Genomic DNA, 19,807 nt, shown 5'->3' with positions numbered 1-19,807 from the left:
TGCGAAACAAATGGTTTGGATTCCGATACTTGTGATAATCATGATTTAGCTTCAAATGCAGGCGAAACAAACGAGTTATTTTCAAATCCATGCGAAACACATGATTTAGCTTCACATACTTGCGATATAAGTGATATAGCTTCAAATGCAGGCGAAACAAACGAATTAGCTTCAAATCTGTGCGAAACTCATGATTTAGCTTCAAATTCATGCGAAACAAACATGGTTTAGCTTCATATTCTTGCGAAACAAATGGTTTGGATTCAGATACTTGTGATAATCATGATTTAGCTTCAAATGCAGGCGAAACAAACGAGTTATTTTCAAATCCATGCGAAACACATGATTTAGCTTCACATACTTGCGATATAAGTGATATAGCTTCAAATGCAGGCGAAACAAACGAGTTAGCTTCAAATCCAAGCGAAACACATGGTTTAGTTTCAAAACAATGTGAAGTAGAAGGCTTATCCTCAAAGCCATGCGACACAAATGATTTAGCTTCAAATACTTGGGATTTAATTGATAAAGCTTCAAATGCAGGCGAAACAAACGAGTTACCTTCAAATCCAAGCGAAACACATGGTCTAGTTTCAAATCAATGCGAAGTAGAAGGCTTAGCTACAAATCAATGCGAAGTAGAAGGCATGACTTCAAATCCTTGCGAAACACATGATTTAGCTTCAAATCCATGCGTAACACATGTTTTAGCTTCAAATCAATGCGAAGCAGAAGGCTTAGCATCATATTCATGCGACACAAATGAATTAGCTTCAAATGCTTGCGAAACACATGATTTAGCACTAAATCCATGGGAAACTCATGATTTAGAATCAAATTCATGCGAAACAAATGGTTCAGCTTCATATTCTTGTGAAACAAAAGTTTAGCTTCAGATAATTGAGATAAACATGATTTAGCTTCAACTGCATGCGAAACAAACGAGATAGCTTCAAATCCAAGCCAAACACATTATTTAGCTTCAAATCAATGCGAAGTAGAAGGCTGATCTACGAATCCATGCGAAGCAAATGGTTTAGCTTCAAATACTTGTGATACACTTGAGTTAGCTTCAACTGCATGCGAAACAAACGAGTTAGCTTCAAATCCATGCGAAACACATGATTAAGCTTCAAATCAATGCGAAGTAGAAGGCTTATCCTCAAAGCCATGCGACACAAATGATTCAACTTCAATTACTTGCGATATAATTCAAATAGTTTCAAATGCAGGCGAAACAAACGACTTAGCTTCAAATCCACGCGAAACACATGGTTTAGCTTCATATTCTTGCGAAAGAAATGGTTTAGCTTCATATACTTGCGATATAAATGATATAGCTTCAAATGCAGGCGAAACAAACGAGTTAGCTTCAAATCCATGCGAAACACATGATTAAGCTTCAAATCAATGCGATATGGAAGCTATATCTTCAAATCGTTGCGAAACACATGATTTATCTGCAAATCAATGCGACGTAGAAGGTTTAGCTTCAAATCCATGCGAAACAAATGATTTAGCTTGAGATACTTGCGATATAAGTGATATAGCTTCAAATGCAGGCTAAATAAACGAGTTAGCTTAAAATCCATGCAAAACACATGATTAAGCTTCAAATCAATGCGATGTAGTAGGTTTAGCTTCAAATACATGTGGAACAAATGATTGAGCTTCAGCACTTGGAATATAGGTGATATAGCTTCAAATGCAGGTGAATCAAACGAGTTAGCTTCAACTCCACGCGAAGCACATGATTTAGCTGCAAATCAATGCTATGTAGAAGGTTTAGCTTCAAATCCATGCGACACAAATGTTTTAGCTTCAAATACTTGCGATATAAATGATATAGCTCCAAATGCAGGCGATACAAACGAGTTAGCTTCTGATCCATCCGAAACTCATGATTTTGCTTCAAATCAATTCGAACTAGTTGTCTTAGCTTCTAATCCATGCGGAAAAAATGATTTAGCTTGAGATACTTGCGATATAAGTGATATAGCATCAAATGCAAGCGAAACAATCGACTTAGCTTCAAATCCATGCGAAACACATGATTAAGCTTCAAATCAATGCGACGTAGAAGGCTTAGCTTCAAATCCATGCGAAACACATGATTTAGCTTCAAATCCATGCGTGTCACACGTTTTAGCTTCAAATCAATGCGAAGCAGAAGGCTTAGCATCAAATCCATGCGGCACAAATGAACTAGCTTCAAATGCTTGCGAAATATACGGTACAGATTCAAATAAAGTCGAAACAAACGAGATATCTTCAAATCCATGCAAAACAAACGAGTTAGCTTCAAATCCATGCGAAGCACATGATTTAGCATCAATTCCATGGGAAACACATGATTTAGATTCAAATTCATACGTAACAACTGGTTTTGCTTCATATTCTTGTGAAACAAATGGTTTGCTTCAGATAATTGTGATAAACATGATTTAGCTTCAACTGCATACGAAACAAACGAGTTAGCTTCAAATTCAAGGGAAACACATGATTTAAATTCAAATCAATGCGAAGTTGAAAGCTTATCTTCAAATCCATGCGAAATATATAAGTTACCTTCAAATACTTGCGATATAAATGAAATAGCTTCAAATGCAGGAAAAACAAACGAGTTATCTTCAAAACCATGCGACACAAATGATTTAGCTTCAAATACTTGCGATATAAATGATATAGCTTCAAATGCTGGCGAAACAAACGAGTTAGTTTTAAAACCAAGCGAAACACGTGATTTAGCTTCAAATCAATGCGAAGTAGAAGGCTTAGCTTCATATCCATACGAATCAAATGACTTAGCATCATATACTTGCGAATATAGGTGATACTGCTTCAAATGCTTGAGAAAGAAACGAGTTAGCATCAAATCCATGCGAAACACATGATTTAGATTCAAATCCATGAGAAACACATGGTTTAGCTTCAAAATCTTGAGAAACAGATGGTTTAGCTTCAGATACTTATGATAAACATGATTTAGCTTCAACTGCATGCGAAACACTCGCGTTAGCTTCAAATCCAAGGGAAACAAATGATTTAGCTTCAACTCAATGCGAAGTTGAAGGCTTAGCTGCAAAGCAATTCGAAACAAATGATTTAGTTTCAAATCAATGCGAAGTAGAAGGCTTAGCTTCAAATCCATGCGAAACACATCATTAAGCTTGAAATCAATACGATATGGAAGGTATAACTTCAAATCCATGCGAAACACATGATTTATCTACAAAACAATGCGATGTATGAGGCTTAGCTTAAAATTCATGCGAAACAAATGATTTAGCTTCAAATACTTGCGATATAATTGATATAGCTTCAAATGCTGGCGAAACAAACGAGTTAGCTTCAAATCCAAGCGGAAGACATGATTTAGCTTCAAATCAATGCGAAGTAGAAGGCTCAGCTTCAAATCGATGCGAAACACATGATTTAGCTTCAAATCAATGCGATGTAGAAGGCGTAGCTTCAAATCCACGCGACAAAAATGATTTACCTTCAAATACTTGCGATATAATTGATAACGCTTCAAATGCAGGCGAAACAAACGAGTTAGCTTCAAATCCAAGCGAAAAACATGATTTACCTTCAAATTAATGCAAACAGAAGGCTTATCTTCAAAGCCATGCGACACAAATGATTTAGCTTCAAATACTTGCGATATAATTGATATAGCTTCAAATGCAGGCGAAACAAACGAATTAGCTTCAAATCTGTGCGAAACTCATGATTTAGCTTCAAATTCATGCGAAACAAACATGGTTTAGCTTCATATTCTTGCGAAACAAATGGTTTGGATTCCGATACTTGTGATAATCATGATTTAGCTTCAAATGCAGGCGAAACAAACGAGTTATTTTCAAATCCATGCGAAACACATGATTTAGCTTCACATACTTGCGATATAAGTGATATAGCTTCAAATGCAGGCGAAACAAACGAATTAGCTTCAAATCTGTGCGAAACTCATGATTTAGCTTCAAATTCATGCGAAACAAACATGGTTTAGCTTCATATTCTTGCGAAACAAATGGTTTGGATTCAGATACTTGTGATAATCATGATTTAGCTTCAAATGCAGGCGAAACAAACGAGTTATTTTCAAATCCATGCGAAACACATGATTTAGCTTCACATACTTGCGATATAAGTGATATAGCTTCAAATGCAGGCGAAACAAACGAGTTAGCTTCAAATCCAAGCGAAACACATGGTTTAGTTTCAAAACAATGTGAAGTAGAAGGCTTATCCTCAAAGCCATGCGACACAAATGATTTAGCTTCAAATACTTGGGATTTAATTGATAAAGCTTCAAATGCAGGCGAAACAAACGAGTTACCTTCAAATCCAAGCGAAACACATGGTCTAGTTTCAAATCAATGCGAAGTAGAAGGCTTAGCTACAAATCAATGCGAAGTAGAAGGCATGACTTCAAATCCTTGCGAAACACATGATTTATCTACAAAACAATGCGATGTATGAGGCTTAGCTTAAAATTCATGCGAAACAAATGATTTAGCTTCAAATACTTGCGATATAATTGATATAGCTTCAAATGCTGGCGAAACAAACGAGTTAGCTTCAAATCCAAGCGGAAGACATGATTTAGCTTCAAATCAATGCGAAGTAGAAGGCTCAGCTTCAAATCGATGCGAAACACATGATTTAGCTTCAAATCAATGCGATGTAGAAGGCGTAGCTTCAAATCCACGCGACAAAAATGATTTACCTTCAAATACTTGCGATATAATTGATAACGCTTCAAATGCAGGCGAAACAAACGAGTTAGCTTCAAATCCAAGCGAAAAACATGATTTACCTTCAAATTAATGCAAACAGAAGGCTTATCTTCAAAGCCATGCGACACAAATGATTTAGCTTCAAATACTTGCGATATAATTGATATAGCTTCAAATGCAGGCGAAACAAACGAATTAGCTTCAAATCTGTGCGAAACTCATGATTTAGCTTCAAATTCATGCGAAACAAACATGGTTTAGCTTCATATTCTTGCGAAACAAATGGTTTGGATTCCGATACTTGTGATAATCATGATTTAGCTTCAAATGCAGGCGAAACAAACGAGTTATTTTCAAATCCATGCGAAACACATGATTTAGCTTCACATACTTGCGATATAAGTGATATAGCTTCAAATGCAGGCGAAACAAACGAATTAGCTTCAAATCTGTGCGAAACTCATGATTTAGCTTCAAATTCATGCGAAACAAACATGGTTTAGCTTCATATTCTTGCGAAACAAATGGTTTGGATTCAGATACTTGTGATAATCATGATTTAGCTTCAAATGCAGGCGAAACAAACGAGTTATTTTCAAATCCATGCGAAACACATGATTTAGCTTCACATACTTGCGATATAAGTGATATAGCTTCAAATGCAGGCGAAACAAACGAGTTAGCTTCAAATCCAAGCGAAACACATGGTTTAGTTTCAAAACAATGTGAAGTAGAAGGCTTATCCTCAAAGCCATGCGACACAAATGATTTAGCTTCAAATACTTGGGATTTAATTGATAAAGCTTCAAATGCAGGCGAAACAAACGAGTTACCTTCAAATCCAAGCGAAACACATGGTCTAGTTTCAAATCAATGCGAAGTAGAAGGCTTAGCTACAAATCAATGCGAAGTAGAAGGCATGACTTCAAATCCTTGCGAAACACATGATTTAGCTTCAAATCCATGCGTAACACATGTTTTAGCTTCAAATCAATGCGAAGCAGAAGGCTTAGCATCATATTCATGCGACACAAATGAATTAGCTTCAAATGCTTGCGAAACACATGATTTAGCACTAAATCCATGGGAAACTCATGATTTAGAATCAAATTCATGCGAAACAAATGGTTCAGCTTCATATTCTTGTGAAACAAAAGTTTAGCTTCAGATAATTGAGATAAACATGATTTAGCTTCAACTGCATGCGAAACAAACGAGATAGCTTCAAATCCAAGCCAAACACATTATTTAGCTTCAAATCAATGCGAAGTAGAAGGCTGATCTACGAATCCATGCGAAGCAAATGGTTTAGCTTCAAATACTTGTGATACACTTGAGTTAGCTTCAACTGCATGCGAAACAAACGAGTTAGCTTCAAATCCATGCGAAACACATGATTAAGCTTCAAATCAATGCGAAGTAGAAGGCTTATCCTCAAAGCCATGCGACACAAATGATTCAACTTCAATTACTTGCGATATAATTCAAATAGTTTCAAATGCAGGCGAAACAAACGACTTAGCTTCAAATCCACGCGAAACACATGGTTTAGCTTCATATTCTTGCGAAAGAAATGGTTTAGCTTCATATACTTGCGATATAAATGATATAGCTTCAAATGCAGGCGAAACAAACGAGTTAGCTTCAAATCCATGCGAAACACATGATTAAGCTTCAAATCAATGCGATATGGAAGCTATATCTTCAAATCGTTGCGAAACACATGATTTATCTGCAAATCAATGCGACGTAGAAGGTTTAGCTTCAAATCCATGCGAAACAAATGATTTAGCTTCAGATACTTGCGATATAAGTGATATAGCTTCAAATGCAGGCTAAATAAACGAGTTAGCTTAAAATCCATGCAAAACACATGATTAAGCTTCAAATCAATGCGATGTAGTAGGTTTAGCTTCAAATACATGTGGAACAAATGATTGAGCTTCAGCACTTGGAATATAGGTGATATAGCTTCAAATGCAGGTGAATCAAACGAGTTAGCTTCAACTCCACGCGAAGCACATGATTTAGCTGCAAATCAATGCTATGTAGAAGGTTTAGCTTCAAATCCATGCGACACAAATGTTTTAGCTTCAAATACTTGCGATATAAATGATATAGCTCCAAATGCAGGCGATACAAACGAGTTAGCTTCTGATCCATCCGAAACTCATGATTTTGCTTCAAATCAATTCGAACTAGTTGTCTTAGCTTCTAATCCATGCGGAAAAAATGATTTAGCTTGAGATACTTGCGATATAAGTGATATAGCATCAAATGCAAGCGAAACAATCGACTTAGCTTCAAATCCATGCGAAACACATGATTAAGCTTCAAATCAATGCGACGTAGAAGGCGTAGCTTCAAATCCATGCGAAACACATGATTTAGCTTCAAATCCATGCGTGTCACACGTTTTAGCTTCAAATCAATGCGAAGCAGAAGGCTTAGCATCAAATCCATGCGGCACAAATGAACTAGCTTCAAATGCTTGCGAAATATACGGTACAGATTCAAATAAAGTCGAAACAAACGAGATATCTTCAAATCCATGCAAAACAAACGAGTTAGCTTCAAATCCATGCGAAGCACATGATTTAGCATCAATTCCATGGGAAACACATGATTTAGATTCAAATTCATACGTAACAACTGGTTTTGCTTCATATTCTTGTGAAACAAATGGTTTGCTTCAGATAATTGTGATAAACATGATTTAGCTTCAACTGCATACGAAACAAACGAGTTAGCTTCAAATTCAAGGGAAACACATGATTTAAATTCAAATCAATGCGAAGTTGAAAGCTTATCTTCAAATCCATGCGAAATATATAAGTTACCTTCAAATACTTGCGATATAAATGAAATAGCTTCAAATGCAGGAAAAACAAACGAGTTATCTTCAAAACCATGCGACACAAATGATTTAGCTTCAAATACTTGCGATATAAATGATATAGCTTCAAATGCTGGCGAAACAAACGAGTTAGTTTTAAAACCAAGCGAAACACGTGATTTAGCTTCAAATCAATGCGAAGTAGAAGGCTTAGCTTCATATCCATACGAATCAAATGACTTAGCATCATATACTTGCGAATATAGGTGATACTGCTTCAAATGCTTGAGAAAGAAACGAGTTAGCAACAAATCCATGCGAAACACATGATTTAGATTCAAATACATGAGAAACACATGGTTTAGCTTCAAAATCTTGAGAAACAGATGGTTTAGCTTCAGATACTTATGATAAACATGATTTAGCTTCAACTGCATGCGAAACACTCGCGTTAGCTTCAAATCCAAGGGAAACAAATGATTTAGCTTCAACTCAATGCGAAGTTGAAGGCTTAGCTGCAAAGCAATTCGAAACAAATGATTTAGTTTCAAATCAATGCGAAGTAGAAGGCTTAGCTTCAAATCCATGCGAAACACATCATTAAGCTTGAAATCAATACGATATGGAAGGTATAACTTCAAATCCATGCGAAACACATGATTTATCTACAAAACAATGCGATGTATGAGGCTTAGCTTAAAATTCATGCGAAACAAATGATTTAGCTTCAAATACTTGCGATATAATTGATATAGCTTCAAATGCTGGCGAAACAAACGAGTTAGCTTCAAATCCAAGCGGAAGACATGATTTAGCTTCAAATCAATGCGAAGTAGAAGGCTCAGCTTCAAATCGATGCGAAACACATGATTTAGCTTCAAATCAATGCGATGTAGAAGACGTAGCTTCAAATCCACGCGACAAAAATGATTTACCTTCAAATACTTGCGATATAATTGATAACGCTTCAAATGCAGGCGAAACAAACGAGTTAGCTTCAAATCCAAGCGAAAAACATGATTTACCTTCAAATTAATGCAAACAGAAGGCTTATCTTCAAAGCCATGCGACACAAATGATTTAGCTTCAAATACTTGCGATATAATTGATATAGCTTCAAATGCAGGCGAAACAAACGAATTAGCTTCAAATCTGTGCGAAACTCATGATTTAGCTTCAAATTCATGCGAAACAAACATGGTTTAGCTTCATATTCTTGCGAAACAAATGGTTTGGATTCAGATACTTGTGATAATCATGATTTAGCTTCAAATGCAGGCGAAACAAACGAGTTATTTTTAAATCCATGCGAAACACATGATTTAGCTTCACATACTTGCGATATAAGTGATATAGCTTCAAATGCAGGCGAAACAAACGAATTAGCTTCAAATCTGTGCGAAACTCATGATTTAGCTTCAAATTCATGCGAAACAAACATGGTTTAGCTTCATATTCTTGCGAAACAAATGGTTTGGATTCAGATACTTGTGATAATCATGATTTAGCTTCAAATGCAGGCGAAACAAACGAGTTATTTTCAAATCCATGCGAAACACATGATTTAGCTTCACATACTTGCGATATAAGTGATATAGCTTCAAATGCAGGCGAAACAAACGAGTTAGCTTCAAATCCAAGCGAAACACATGGTTTAGTTTCAAAACAATGTGAAGTAGAAGGCTTATCCTCAAAGCCATGCGACACAAATGATTTAGCTTCAAATACTTGGGATTTAATTGATAAAGCTTTAAATGCAGGCGAAACAAACGAGTTACCTTCAAATCCAAGCGAAACGCATGATTTATTTTCAAATCAATGCGAAGTAGAAGGCTTAGCTTCAAATCCGTGCGACACAAATGATTTAGCTTCAAATACTTGCGATAGAAGTGATATAGCTTCAATGCAGGCGAAACAAACGAGTTAGCTTCAAAGCCATGCGACACAAATGATTTAGCTTCAAATACTTGCGATATAATTGATAAAGCTTCAAATGCAGGCGAAACAAACGAGTTACCTTCAAATCCAAGCGAAACGCATGATTTAGTTTCAAATCAATGCGAAGTAGTAGGCATAGCTCCAAATCCATGCGAAACAAATGATTTAGCTTCACATACTTGCGATATAAATGATATAGCTTCAAATGCTGGCGAAACATACGAGTTACTTTCAAATTTAAGCGAAACACATGATTTACCTTCAAATTAATGCAAGGTAGAAGGCATAGCTTCAAATCCATGCGAAACACATTATTTAGCTTCAAATCAATGCGAAGTAGAATGCTTAGATTCAAAGCCATGCGACACAAATGATTTAGCTTCAAATACTTGCGATATAATTGATATAGCTTCATCTGCAGGCGAAACAAACGAGTTAGCTACAAATCCATGCAAAAAACATGACTAATTTCAAATGAATGCGATATAGAAGGTATAGCTTCAAATCCAAGCGAATTTATGATTTAGTTTCAAATCAATGTGAAGTAGAAGGCATAGCTTCAAATCCATGCGAAACAAATTATTTAGCTTCACATACTTGCGATATAAATGATACAGCTTCAACTGCATGCGAAACAAACGAGTTAGCTTCAAATCCAAGCGAATCAAATGGTTTAGCTTCAAATACTTGCGATAAAAATGATATAGCTTGAAATGCATGCGAAACAAACGAGTTAGCTTCAAATCCAAGCGAAACACATGATTTAGCTTCAAATCAATGCGAAGTAGAAGGCTTGGATTCAAATCCATGCGAAACGAATTATTTAGATTCAAATGCTTGTCATATACATGATATAGCTTCAAATGCAGGCGGAAGACATGATTTAGGTTCAAATTCATGGGAAACACGTGGTTTAGCATCAAATCCGTGCGAATCAGATGGTTTAGCTTCAAATACTTGTGATATAAGTGATTTAGATTCAAGTGCATGCGAAACAAACGAGATAGCTTCACATCCAAGCGAAACACATGATTTAGTTTCAAATCAATGCGAAGTAGAAGGCTTGGCTTCAAATCCATGCGAAACAAATTGTTTAGCTACAAACATTTGTGATATACATGATTTAGCTTCAACTACATGCGAAACCAGTGAGTTTTCTTCAAATCCAAGAGAAAAACTTGATTCAGTTTCATATAAATGCAATGCAGAAAGTTTAGCTTCAAATCCATGCGAAACAAATGATTTAGCTTCACATACTTGCCACATAAATGAAATAGCTACAAATGCAGGCGACACAAACGACTTAGCTTCAAATCCATTCAGAAGACATGATTAAGCTTCAAATACATGCGAAACACACGATTAAGGTTCAAATTCATTGGAAACACGTGGTTTAGCATCAAATCCGTGCGAATCAAATGGTTTAGCTTCACATACTTGTAATATACATGATTTAGATTCAACTGCATGCGAAACAAACGAGTTAGCTTCAAATTCATGGAAAACACATGATTTAGCTACCATCAATGCGAAGTAGAAGGCTTATCTTCAAATCCATGCCACACAAATGAATTAGATTCAAATCAGTGCCAAGTGGAAGGCTTAGCATCAAATCCATGCGAATCAAATGGTTTAGCTTCAAATACTCGCCACAACAATGAAATAGCTACAAATGCAGGCGACACAAACGACTTAGCTTCAAATCAATTCAGAACACATGATTAAGCTTCGAATGCATGCGAAACACATAATTTAGCTGCAAATCAATGCGAAGTAAAAGGCTTAGCTTCAAATCCATGCGAAAGCCAGGATTTACTTCAAATCCATGCGTATCACATGTTTTAGCTTCAAATCAATACGAAGCAGAAGTGTTAGCATCAAATCCATGCAACACAAATCAAATACTTGCAACATAAGTGATATAACTTCAAATGCAAGCGAAACAAACGAGTTAGCTTCAAAGCCATACGACACAAATGATTTAGCTTCAAATACTTGCGATATAATTGATATACCTTCAAATCAATGCGAAACACATGATTTAGCTTCAAATCCAAGCGAAACACATGATTTAGTTTCAAATCAATGCGAAGTACAAGGCTTAGCTTCAAAGCAATGCGAAACGAATGATTTAGCTTCAAATACTTGCGATATAAATGATATAGCTTCAAATGCAGGCGAAACAAACGACTTAGCTTCAAATCCATGCAAAACACATAATTTAGCTACAAATCAATGCGAAGTAGAAGGCATGGCTTCAAATCCATGCGAAACACATGATTTAGCTTCAAATCCATGCGTAACACATGTTTCAGCTTCAAATCAATGCGAAGCAGAAGGCTTAGCATCATATCCATGCGACACAAATGAATTACCTTCAAATGCTTGCGAAATAAATGGTACAGATTCAAATAAAGTCGAAACAAACGAGGTATCTTCAAATCCATGCAAAACAAACGAGTTAGCTTCAAATCCATGCAAAACACATAATTTAGCTACAAATCAATGCGAAGTAGAAGGCATGGCTTCAAATCCATGCGAAACACATGATTTAGCTTCAAATCCATGCGTAACACATGTTTTAGCTTCAAAACAAAGCGAAGCAGAAGGCTTAGCATCATATCCATGCGACACAAATGAATTAGCTTCAAATGCTTGCGAAATAAATGGTACAGATTCAAATAAAGTCGAAACAAACGAGGTATCTTCAAATCCATGAAAAAACAAGCGAGTTAGCTTCAAATCCATGCAAAACACATAATTTAGCTACAAATCAATGCGAAGTAGAAGGCATGGCTTCAAATCCATGCGAAACACATGATTTAGCTTCAAATCCATGCGTAACACATGTTTTAGCTTCAAATCAATGCGAAGCAGAAGGCTTAGCATCATATCCATGCGACACAAATGAATTAGCTTCAAATGCTTGCGAAATAAATGGTACAGATTCAAATAAAGTCGAAACAAACGAGGTATCTTCAAATCCATGCAAAACAAACGAGTTAGCTTCAAATCCATGCGAAACACATGATTTAGCACCAAATCCATTGGAAACTCATGATTTAGAATCAAATTCATGCGAAACAAATGGTTTAGCTTCATATTCTTGTGAAACAAATGGTTTAGCTTCAGATAATTGTGATAAACATGATTTAGCTTCATCTGCATACGAAACAAACGAGTTAGATTCACATTCAAGGGAATCACATGATTTAGTTTCAAATTCATGCGAAACACATGATTTAGCTCCAAATAAAAGCGAAACAAATGATATAGCCTTAAATCAATGCGATGTAGATGGCTTAGCTTCAAATCCGCGCGAAACAAATGATTTAGATTCAAATAATTGCGATAGAAGTGATATAGCTTCAAATGCAGGCGAAACAAACGGGTTAGCTGCAAATCCACGCAAAAAACATGACTAACTTCAAATCAATGCGATATAGAAGGTTTAGCTCCAAATCCATGCGAAACACATGATTTAGCTGCAAATCAATGCGATGTGGAAGATTCTGCATCAAATCCATCAGAAACAAATGATTTAGCATCAGATACTAGCGATATAAGTGATGTAGTTTCAAATGCAGGGGAAACAAACAAGTTAGCTTCAAATCCATGCAAAACACATGATTTAGCTTCAAATTCATGCGATGTAGAAGACTTAGCTTCAAATCCTTGCGAAACAAATGATTTAGCTTCAGATACTTGCGATATAAGTGATATAGCTTCAAATGCAGGAGAAACAAACGAGTTAGCTTCAAATCCATGCGAAACACATGATATAGCTTCAAATAAATACGATGTAGAAGATTTAGCTTCAAATCCATGCGAAACAAATGATTTAAATTCACATGCTTGCGATAAAAATGATATAGCTTGAGATGTATGCGAAACAAATGATTTAGCTTCTAATCCAAGCGAAACACATGGTCTAGTTTCAAATCAATGCAAAGTAGAAGGATTAGCTACAAATCAATGCGAAGTAGAAGGCATGACTTCAAATCCTTGCGAAACACATGATTTAGCTTCAAATCCATGCGTAACACATGTTTTAGCTTCAAATCAATGCGAAGCAGAAGGCTTAGCATCATATTCATGCGACACAAATGAATTAGCTTCAAATGCTTGCGAAACACATGATTTAGCACTAAATCCATGGGAAACTCATGATTTAGAATCAAATTCATGCGAAACAAATGGTTCAGTTTCATATTCTTGTGAAACAAAAGTTTAGCTTCAGATAATTAAGATAAACATGATTTAGCTTCAACTGCATGCGAAACAAACGAGATAGCTTCAAATCCAAGCCAAACACATTATTTAGCTTCAAATCAATGCGAAGTAGAAGGCTGATCTACGAATCCATGCGAAGCAAATGGTTTAGCTTCAAATACTTGTGATACACTTGATTGAGCTTCAACAGCATGCGAAACAAACGAGTTAGTTTCAAATCCATGCGAAACACATGATTAAGCTTCAAATCAATGCGAAGTAGAAGGCTGATCTACGAATCCATGCGAAGCAAATGGTTTAGCTTCAAATACTTGTGATACACTTGATTGAGCTTCAACAGCATGCGAAACAAACGAGTTAGTTTCAAATCCATGCGAAACACATGATTAAGCTTCAAATCAATGCGAAGTAGGAGGCTTATCTTCGAATCCATGCGAAATAAATTGTTTAGCTTCAAATACTTGTGATACACTTGAGTTAGCTTCAACAGCATGCAAAACAAACGAGTTAGTTTCAAATCCATGCGAAACACATGATTTAGCATCTAATAAATGCGAAGTAGAAGGATGATATTCGAATCAATTGCGAAGCAAAGGGTTTAGCTTCAAATACTTGTGATACACTTGATTTAGCTTCAACAGCGTGCGAAACAAACGAGTTAGATTCAGATCCATGCGAACACATGATTTAGCTTCAAATCAATGCGGAGTAGAAGGCGTGGCTTCAAATCCACGCGACACAATTGATTTAGCTTTAAATATTTTGCGATATAATTGATAAAGCTTCAAATGCAGGCGATACAAACGAGTTAGCTTCAAATCCAAGGGAAACATATGATTTAGTTTCAAATCAATGTGAAGTAGAAGGCTTAGCTTCAAATCCATGCGAAACACATGATTTAGTTTCAAATACTTGCGATATAAGTGATATAGATTCAACTGGAAGCGAAACAAACCAGGTAGATTCAATTCCTTACGAAACACATGATTTGGCTTAAAATTCATGCGAAACAAATGATTTAGCTTCAAATACTTGCGATATAAATGATATAACTTCAAATGCAGGCAAAACAAACGAGTTAGCTTCAAATCCATGCGGAACACATGATTTAGCTTCAAATCAATGCGAAACACATGGTTTAGCTTCATATACTTGCGAAACAAGTGGTTCAGCTTCAGATACTTGTGATAAACATGATTTAGCTTCAACTGCATGCGAAACAATCGAGTTAGCTTCAAATCCAAGGGAAACAAATGATTTAGCTACAAATCAATGCGAAGTAGAAGGCTTAGCTTCAAAGTCATGCGACACAAATGATTTAGCTTCAAATACTTGCGATATAATTGATATAGGTTCAAATGGAGGCGAAACAAACGATTTAGCTTCAAATCCATGCGAAACACATGATTTAGTTTCAAATGCTTGCTGTATAAATGAAGTAACTTCAAATGCAGGCGAAACAAACGAGTTAACTTCAAATCCATGCGAAACACATGATTTAGCTTCAAATCAATGCGAAACACATGTTTTAGCTTCATATTCTTGCGAAAGAAATGGTTTAAATTCAAATGCTAGTGATATAATTGATTTAGCATCAACTGCATGCCAAACAAACGAGTTAGTTTCAAATCCAAGAGAAACACATGATTAAGCTTCAAAACGATGCGAAACACATTGTTTAGCTTCATATTCTTGCGAAACAAATGGGTTGTCTTCACATACTTGTGATATTCATGATTTAACTTCGACTGCATGCGAAACAAACGAGTTAACTTCAAATCCATGCGAAACACATGATTTAGCTTCAAATCAATGCGGAACACATGACTTACCTTCAAATCAAAGCGAAGTAGAAGGTTCAGCTTGTTTTTCGCGCACCGACACCGCGACCGTTGTTCGGTCTACGGGGGTTGTAAATTCCCGATTCTAATTGACAATGTGGTTCGCGATGCTGTGTGCCCACTTAAAGTAACAGAGCTGGTAATGATTGTTGATGACTATGTTTTTCTGCGTTTTTCTGTCCGCGCCCCGACTGGTCGCGTTATTTTATATCGGTCACCCCCGTTTGAGATCCCTGAAGGAACCTCCACCTCCACGCCGGGACGCACTGATTGGTTTTTCTCGAAGATTGCGATTTTCCAATCAGTGTCCTCTAAGCTTTTCGTCACCACCCTCTCGTATCGTCCTACACGAGCCTTGTCTAGGAGAGGGGGGTGTTGCGTAGTTGCGTGGTCGGGAGGTCCCCTGGGGCCTGAGATATCGTCCCCGCGACGGTTGGGACTAAACTTTCTCAAGACCCGTTAAATTCTCAAATTTACGACGGGGTTGTTTTTTCGGACCTTTCGTGCCTACGACGCGTCGCGGTCATTAAAGAGACGGAAGACCCTGCTCCGATGATCTGCAGATGGAAAAAAGGTTTCCGTCTCTTTGTGATCCTCGCTGGTCCACGCCATAAACTTTCGCGAAAGCGGCCTACGGGAGGTCCTACAGAACGGAACATCCTCCCCGCCTTGAGAGGGAACCGATCAAAGTGAAATGAGGAAAGTCTAATCGATGTGTGGTGACCAATGTGGATGACTAATATATGATGTGTAACGTGTATGAATGTAATGTTTCGCGTAGGCGTACGTGTATCTGAGAGCCTTATATCTATGAATTACTAAATGTAACATTCCCGGGCTGGTCATCTTCTGTCGAAGATCTGCTGCGTCCTTGGTTGTCGTCATCTGGTTGGATTGGCAATGGGACGAGTTTTTTTATGCTCCGATCGAACACATTCGTAGCAGTCTTTACTGTTACTGTGCGAATTATGCCGTCGGAGCCTGGATGGACCTTGATGACTCGCCCCAACGGCCATTGCATGGACGGCACGTGATCTTCCCTCAGGAGGACTATAGAGTTCTCAGTGATCTGGTGATCTCCCTTGAACCATTTACTACGACTGGTCAGCTCGTTCAAATATTCTCGATGCCAACACTTCCAAAAATGCTGTTTTAGCTGTTGAATGCGTTGACACCCGGATAACCGATTGGATGGAACATCTGTTAACTCGTGTTCGCGTAAACTTGTGAGAGCATCACCGATAAGGAAATGACCGGGGGTAAGAACAAGAAGATCGTTTGGATCGGATGAGATTGGAGTCAGAGGACGGGAATTGAGAATAGCTTCAATGTTGATAATTAAGGTATTCAAGTTTTCGAAGGTAAACAATTCAGCACCCATAACGCGTTTCAAATGTTTCTTAAATGACTTTACTGCTGCTTCCCAGAGGCCGCCGAAATGCGGAGCTTGAGGTGGAATGAAATGCCAATTAATTGAGCGATCTGCGAGGAACGAAGCTACGTTGTTGTAATGATTGTCGGAGCGCAACAATTCTCGAAGTTCTTTGAATTCGTTATTAGCTCCGATGAAATTGGAACCGTTGTCGGAGTATAGATTTTTGCAAAAACCTCGTCTTGCTATGAATCGTCCCAAAGCTGCAACAAAGGCTTCACTGGTGAAGTCGCCGACAAGCTCGAGGTGGACGGCCTTTACCGCGAGGCATACAAAAACGGCTACGTATACATTTATACGACGCTGATTCCTGTATGTTCGTTCTTTCACGAAAAAAGGCCCACAGTAGTCCACTCCTACATTTGTAAACGGACGAGATTCTGTGACTCTGGCCTTTGGTAAATCACCCATTACGTAATTGGCATGAGGTGGATTGGCTCGACAACAGCGGACGCAACTCCGAATTGTTCTCCAAACTTGACTTCGCCCGTCTATGGGCCAGTACGCTCTTCTTGTTGCATATAATGTAGCTTGAGTACCGGCGTGCATGTGAATTATGTGTTCGTTCTGGATGATGAGGTTGGTTGTGTGCGACTTTGGTAGGATAATAGGGTGTTTTTGCGTGAATGTCAACGTTGAATTTCTCAGTCTACCTCCGACTCGTAGTATCCCGTCTTGGTCAATGAATGGATGTAGTCTCGCTAATTTTCCGGTGATCTTATGATGCCGATGCTGTCGTATGAGATGGAATTCGTCTGCGAAGTAAGACCGTTGCAATAATTTTATAACGGTTGTCCTTGCTCGAGCTAGCTCGGTTGCCTGTAGAGTACCCTTCGTCATCCGTCCTGGCTTCCACCGTAGGCACCATGCAACGACCCGCAAAAGCCTGCTCCACGACGAGAACCGTTCGAGTAAACTTGCGTCGATGGTGGTCATAGCTAAGCAGACAGCAACCCGTTGCTCCGAGTCATCAAGAACAGGTACTAATTTCCCATTTGGCCAGTATGACTCATCCTGGTGAAGCCAAGTTGGCCATTGCACCAGATGGATGGTCGAAGGAACTCCTCTATTGATTGTCCTCGAGAAATGAGATCTGCTGGGTTATCAGCTGAGCTAACGTGGCGCCATTCTTCAATCTTTGTTTTGGATTGGATCTCGGACACCCGGTTGGCGACGAATGTTTTTAATGTATGAGGTGACGAATTAAGCCAATGCAAAACTATTGTTGAATCTGTCCATAAAATCGTGCGGTTGATGTGTATGTGTAATGCTTTATGAATAGTATTAATGAGCGATGATAGTAATAAGGCTCCACACAATTCGAGTCGCGGGATAGATTGACTCTTTAACGGTGCAACCTTCGATTTGGCTGCTAGGAGTTCCACCTGCGTTTGACCCTCTGCATCTGTAGAACGGAGGTATACACAGGCTCCGTACGCCTTCTCGCTGGCGTCGCAGAATCCATGTAACTGGATGGTTGAAGCCGCAGTGATTACGGTTTTTCGATTAAATGTCACATTGTTGAGCAATGGTAGTTGCGTGTAGTATCGTGTCCATTCCGTGTGTAAGCTCATGGGTAGCGATTCGTCCCAATCAACTTTCAAAGTCCATATTTTCTGGAGGAGGATTTTTGCCACGATGATGACTGGGCCTAGGAGACCCAACGGGTCATAAACCTTTGCTATTTCAGAACTGATCAATCGTTTGGTGACTCGAGATGCATGTGTGAGAGGCTTGACTGTGTATGTAATGGAGTCCTCGACTGAATCCCAAACGATCCCGAGCGTTTTGATTGTTGAAGATTCACCGAGGTGAAGTTTCTGGTTGATATTTTGATCGGACATCCCGCTTAACAATTCTTGGTTATCGGAAGCCCATTTCCTGATATTTAGACCGGATAAGCGAAGGAGTTGTATAAGTTCGTTTCGTGACGCGAGGGCCTCTTGGATCGTGGACGCGCCGGTGAGTGCATCATCCACATAGAAATCCTGCTGCAAGATTTTCGCGGCGGAAGGAAAGCGGTGACCTTCGTCTTGTGCCACTTGTTGGAGGCATCTGATAGCCAGATATGGGGCGGCTGATAGGCCGAATGTAACCGTATTTAGTTCATAAGTTTTTACGCAATTGTCGGTGTCACGGCAGAGGATTCTCTGGTACCTTCTGTCTTCTGGGCGCACGAGAAATTGCCTATACATCTTCTCGATGTCGCCAGTAATAACATACTGATGGATGCGAAATCGGAGCAAAATGTAGAACAGATCGTCCTGTATTTTGTGTCCAATGTGTAAGGTGTCGTTAAGTGAAAATCCAGTGCTTGTGATTGCCGACCCGTCGTAGACTACGCGTAATTTAGTTGTATCGCTCGACATTTTGATGACCCCGTGATGTGGAAGATAGTATCCTTGGTGAGATATCTGCACTTCGGACATGTGGCCAAGATCGAGATATTCTTGAATGATTGATTGGTACTGCTGTTTGAAGTCTGGATCGCGTTTGAATTTCCGTTCTAATGAGATGAGACGCTTCAGTGCTTGCGTCTTGGATTCACCCAGCTTGTCCTTGTTTTCGTTAAATGGAAGTGCGACAACATATCTACCTTCTGTGTTTCTTGTAACGGTATTCTGAAAATGTTGTTCGCACGTCGATTCTGATTTGGATAGATGCTGAGATTGCGGACCTTCTGCGATTTCCCAGAAACGTGCTAGCTCGCGTTGTAGTGCCGTTGTTGTATGGCATGTGACCTTCTGCCTTGGTTGTGCTGTTGGCACACTGCCTCCGATGACCC

At 38.3% G+C, this 19,807-nt stretch overlaps 1 protein-coding gene across 1 annotated transcript; it reads right to left on the bottom strand.

The window, feature by feature from the left end:
• Positions 1-19,048: 19,048 nt before the first annotated feature.
• On the bottom strand, positions 19,049-19,391 carry LOC143262722 (uncharacterized; the record flags this gene model as incomplete). The annotated part of the gene is made up of 1 exon (XM_076528252.1): positions 19,049-19,391. A coding segment is annotated over exon 1 (343 nt), but the record flags the coding sequence as incomplete, so codon positions are not given.
• Between the last annotated feature and the right edge of the window lie 416 nt (positions 19,392-19,807).

This window comes from Megalopta genalis, unplaced genomic scaffold, assembly GCF_051020955.1.
Source record: "Megalopta genalis isolate 19385.01 unplaced genomic scaffold, iyMegGena1_principal scaffold0201, whole genome shotgun sequence".
In the NCBI taxonomy this organism is placed as follows: Eukaryota; Metazoa; Arthropoda; class Insecta; order Hymenoptera; family Halictidae; genus Megalopta; species Megalopta genalis.
The sequence above is the reverse complement of the archived record's forward strand: the minus strand, read 5'-3'. Positions and strand labels throughout refer to the sequence as shown.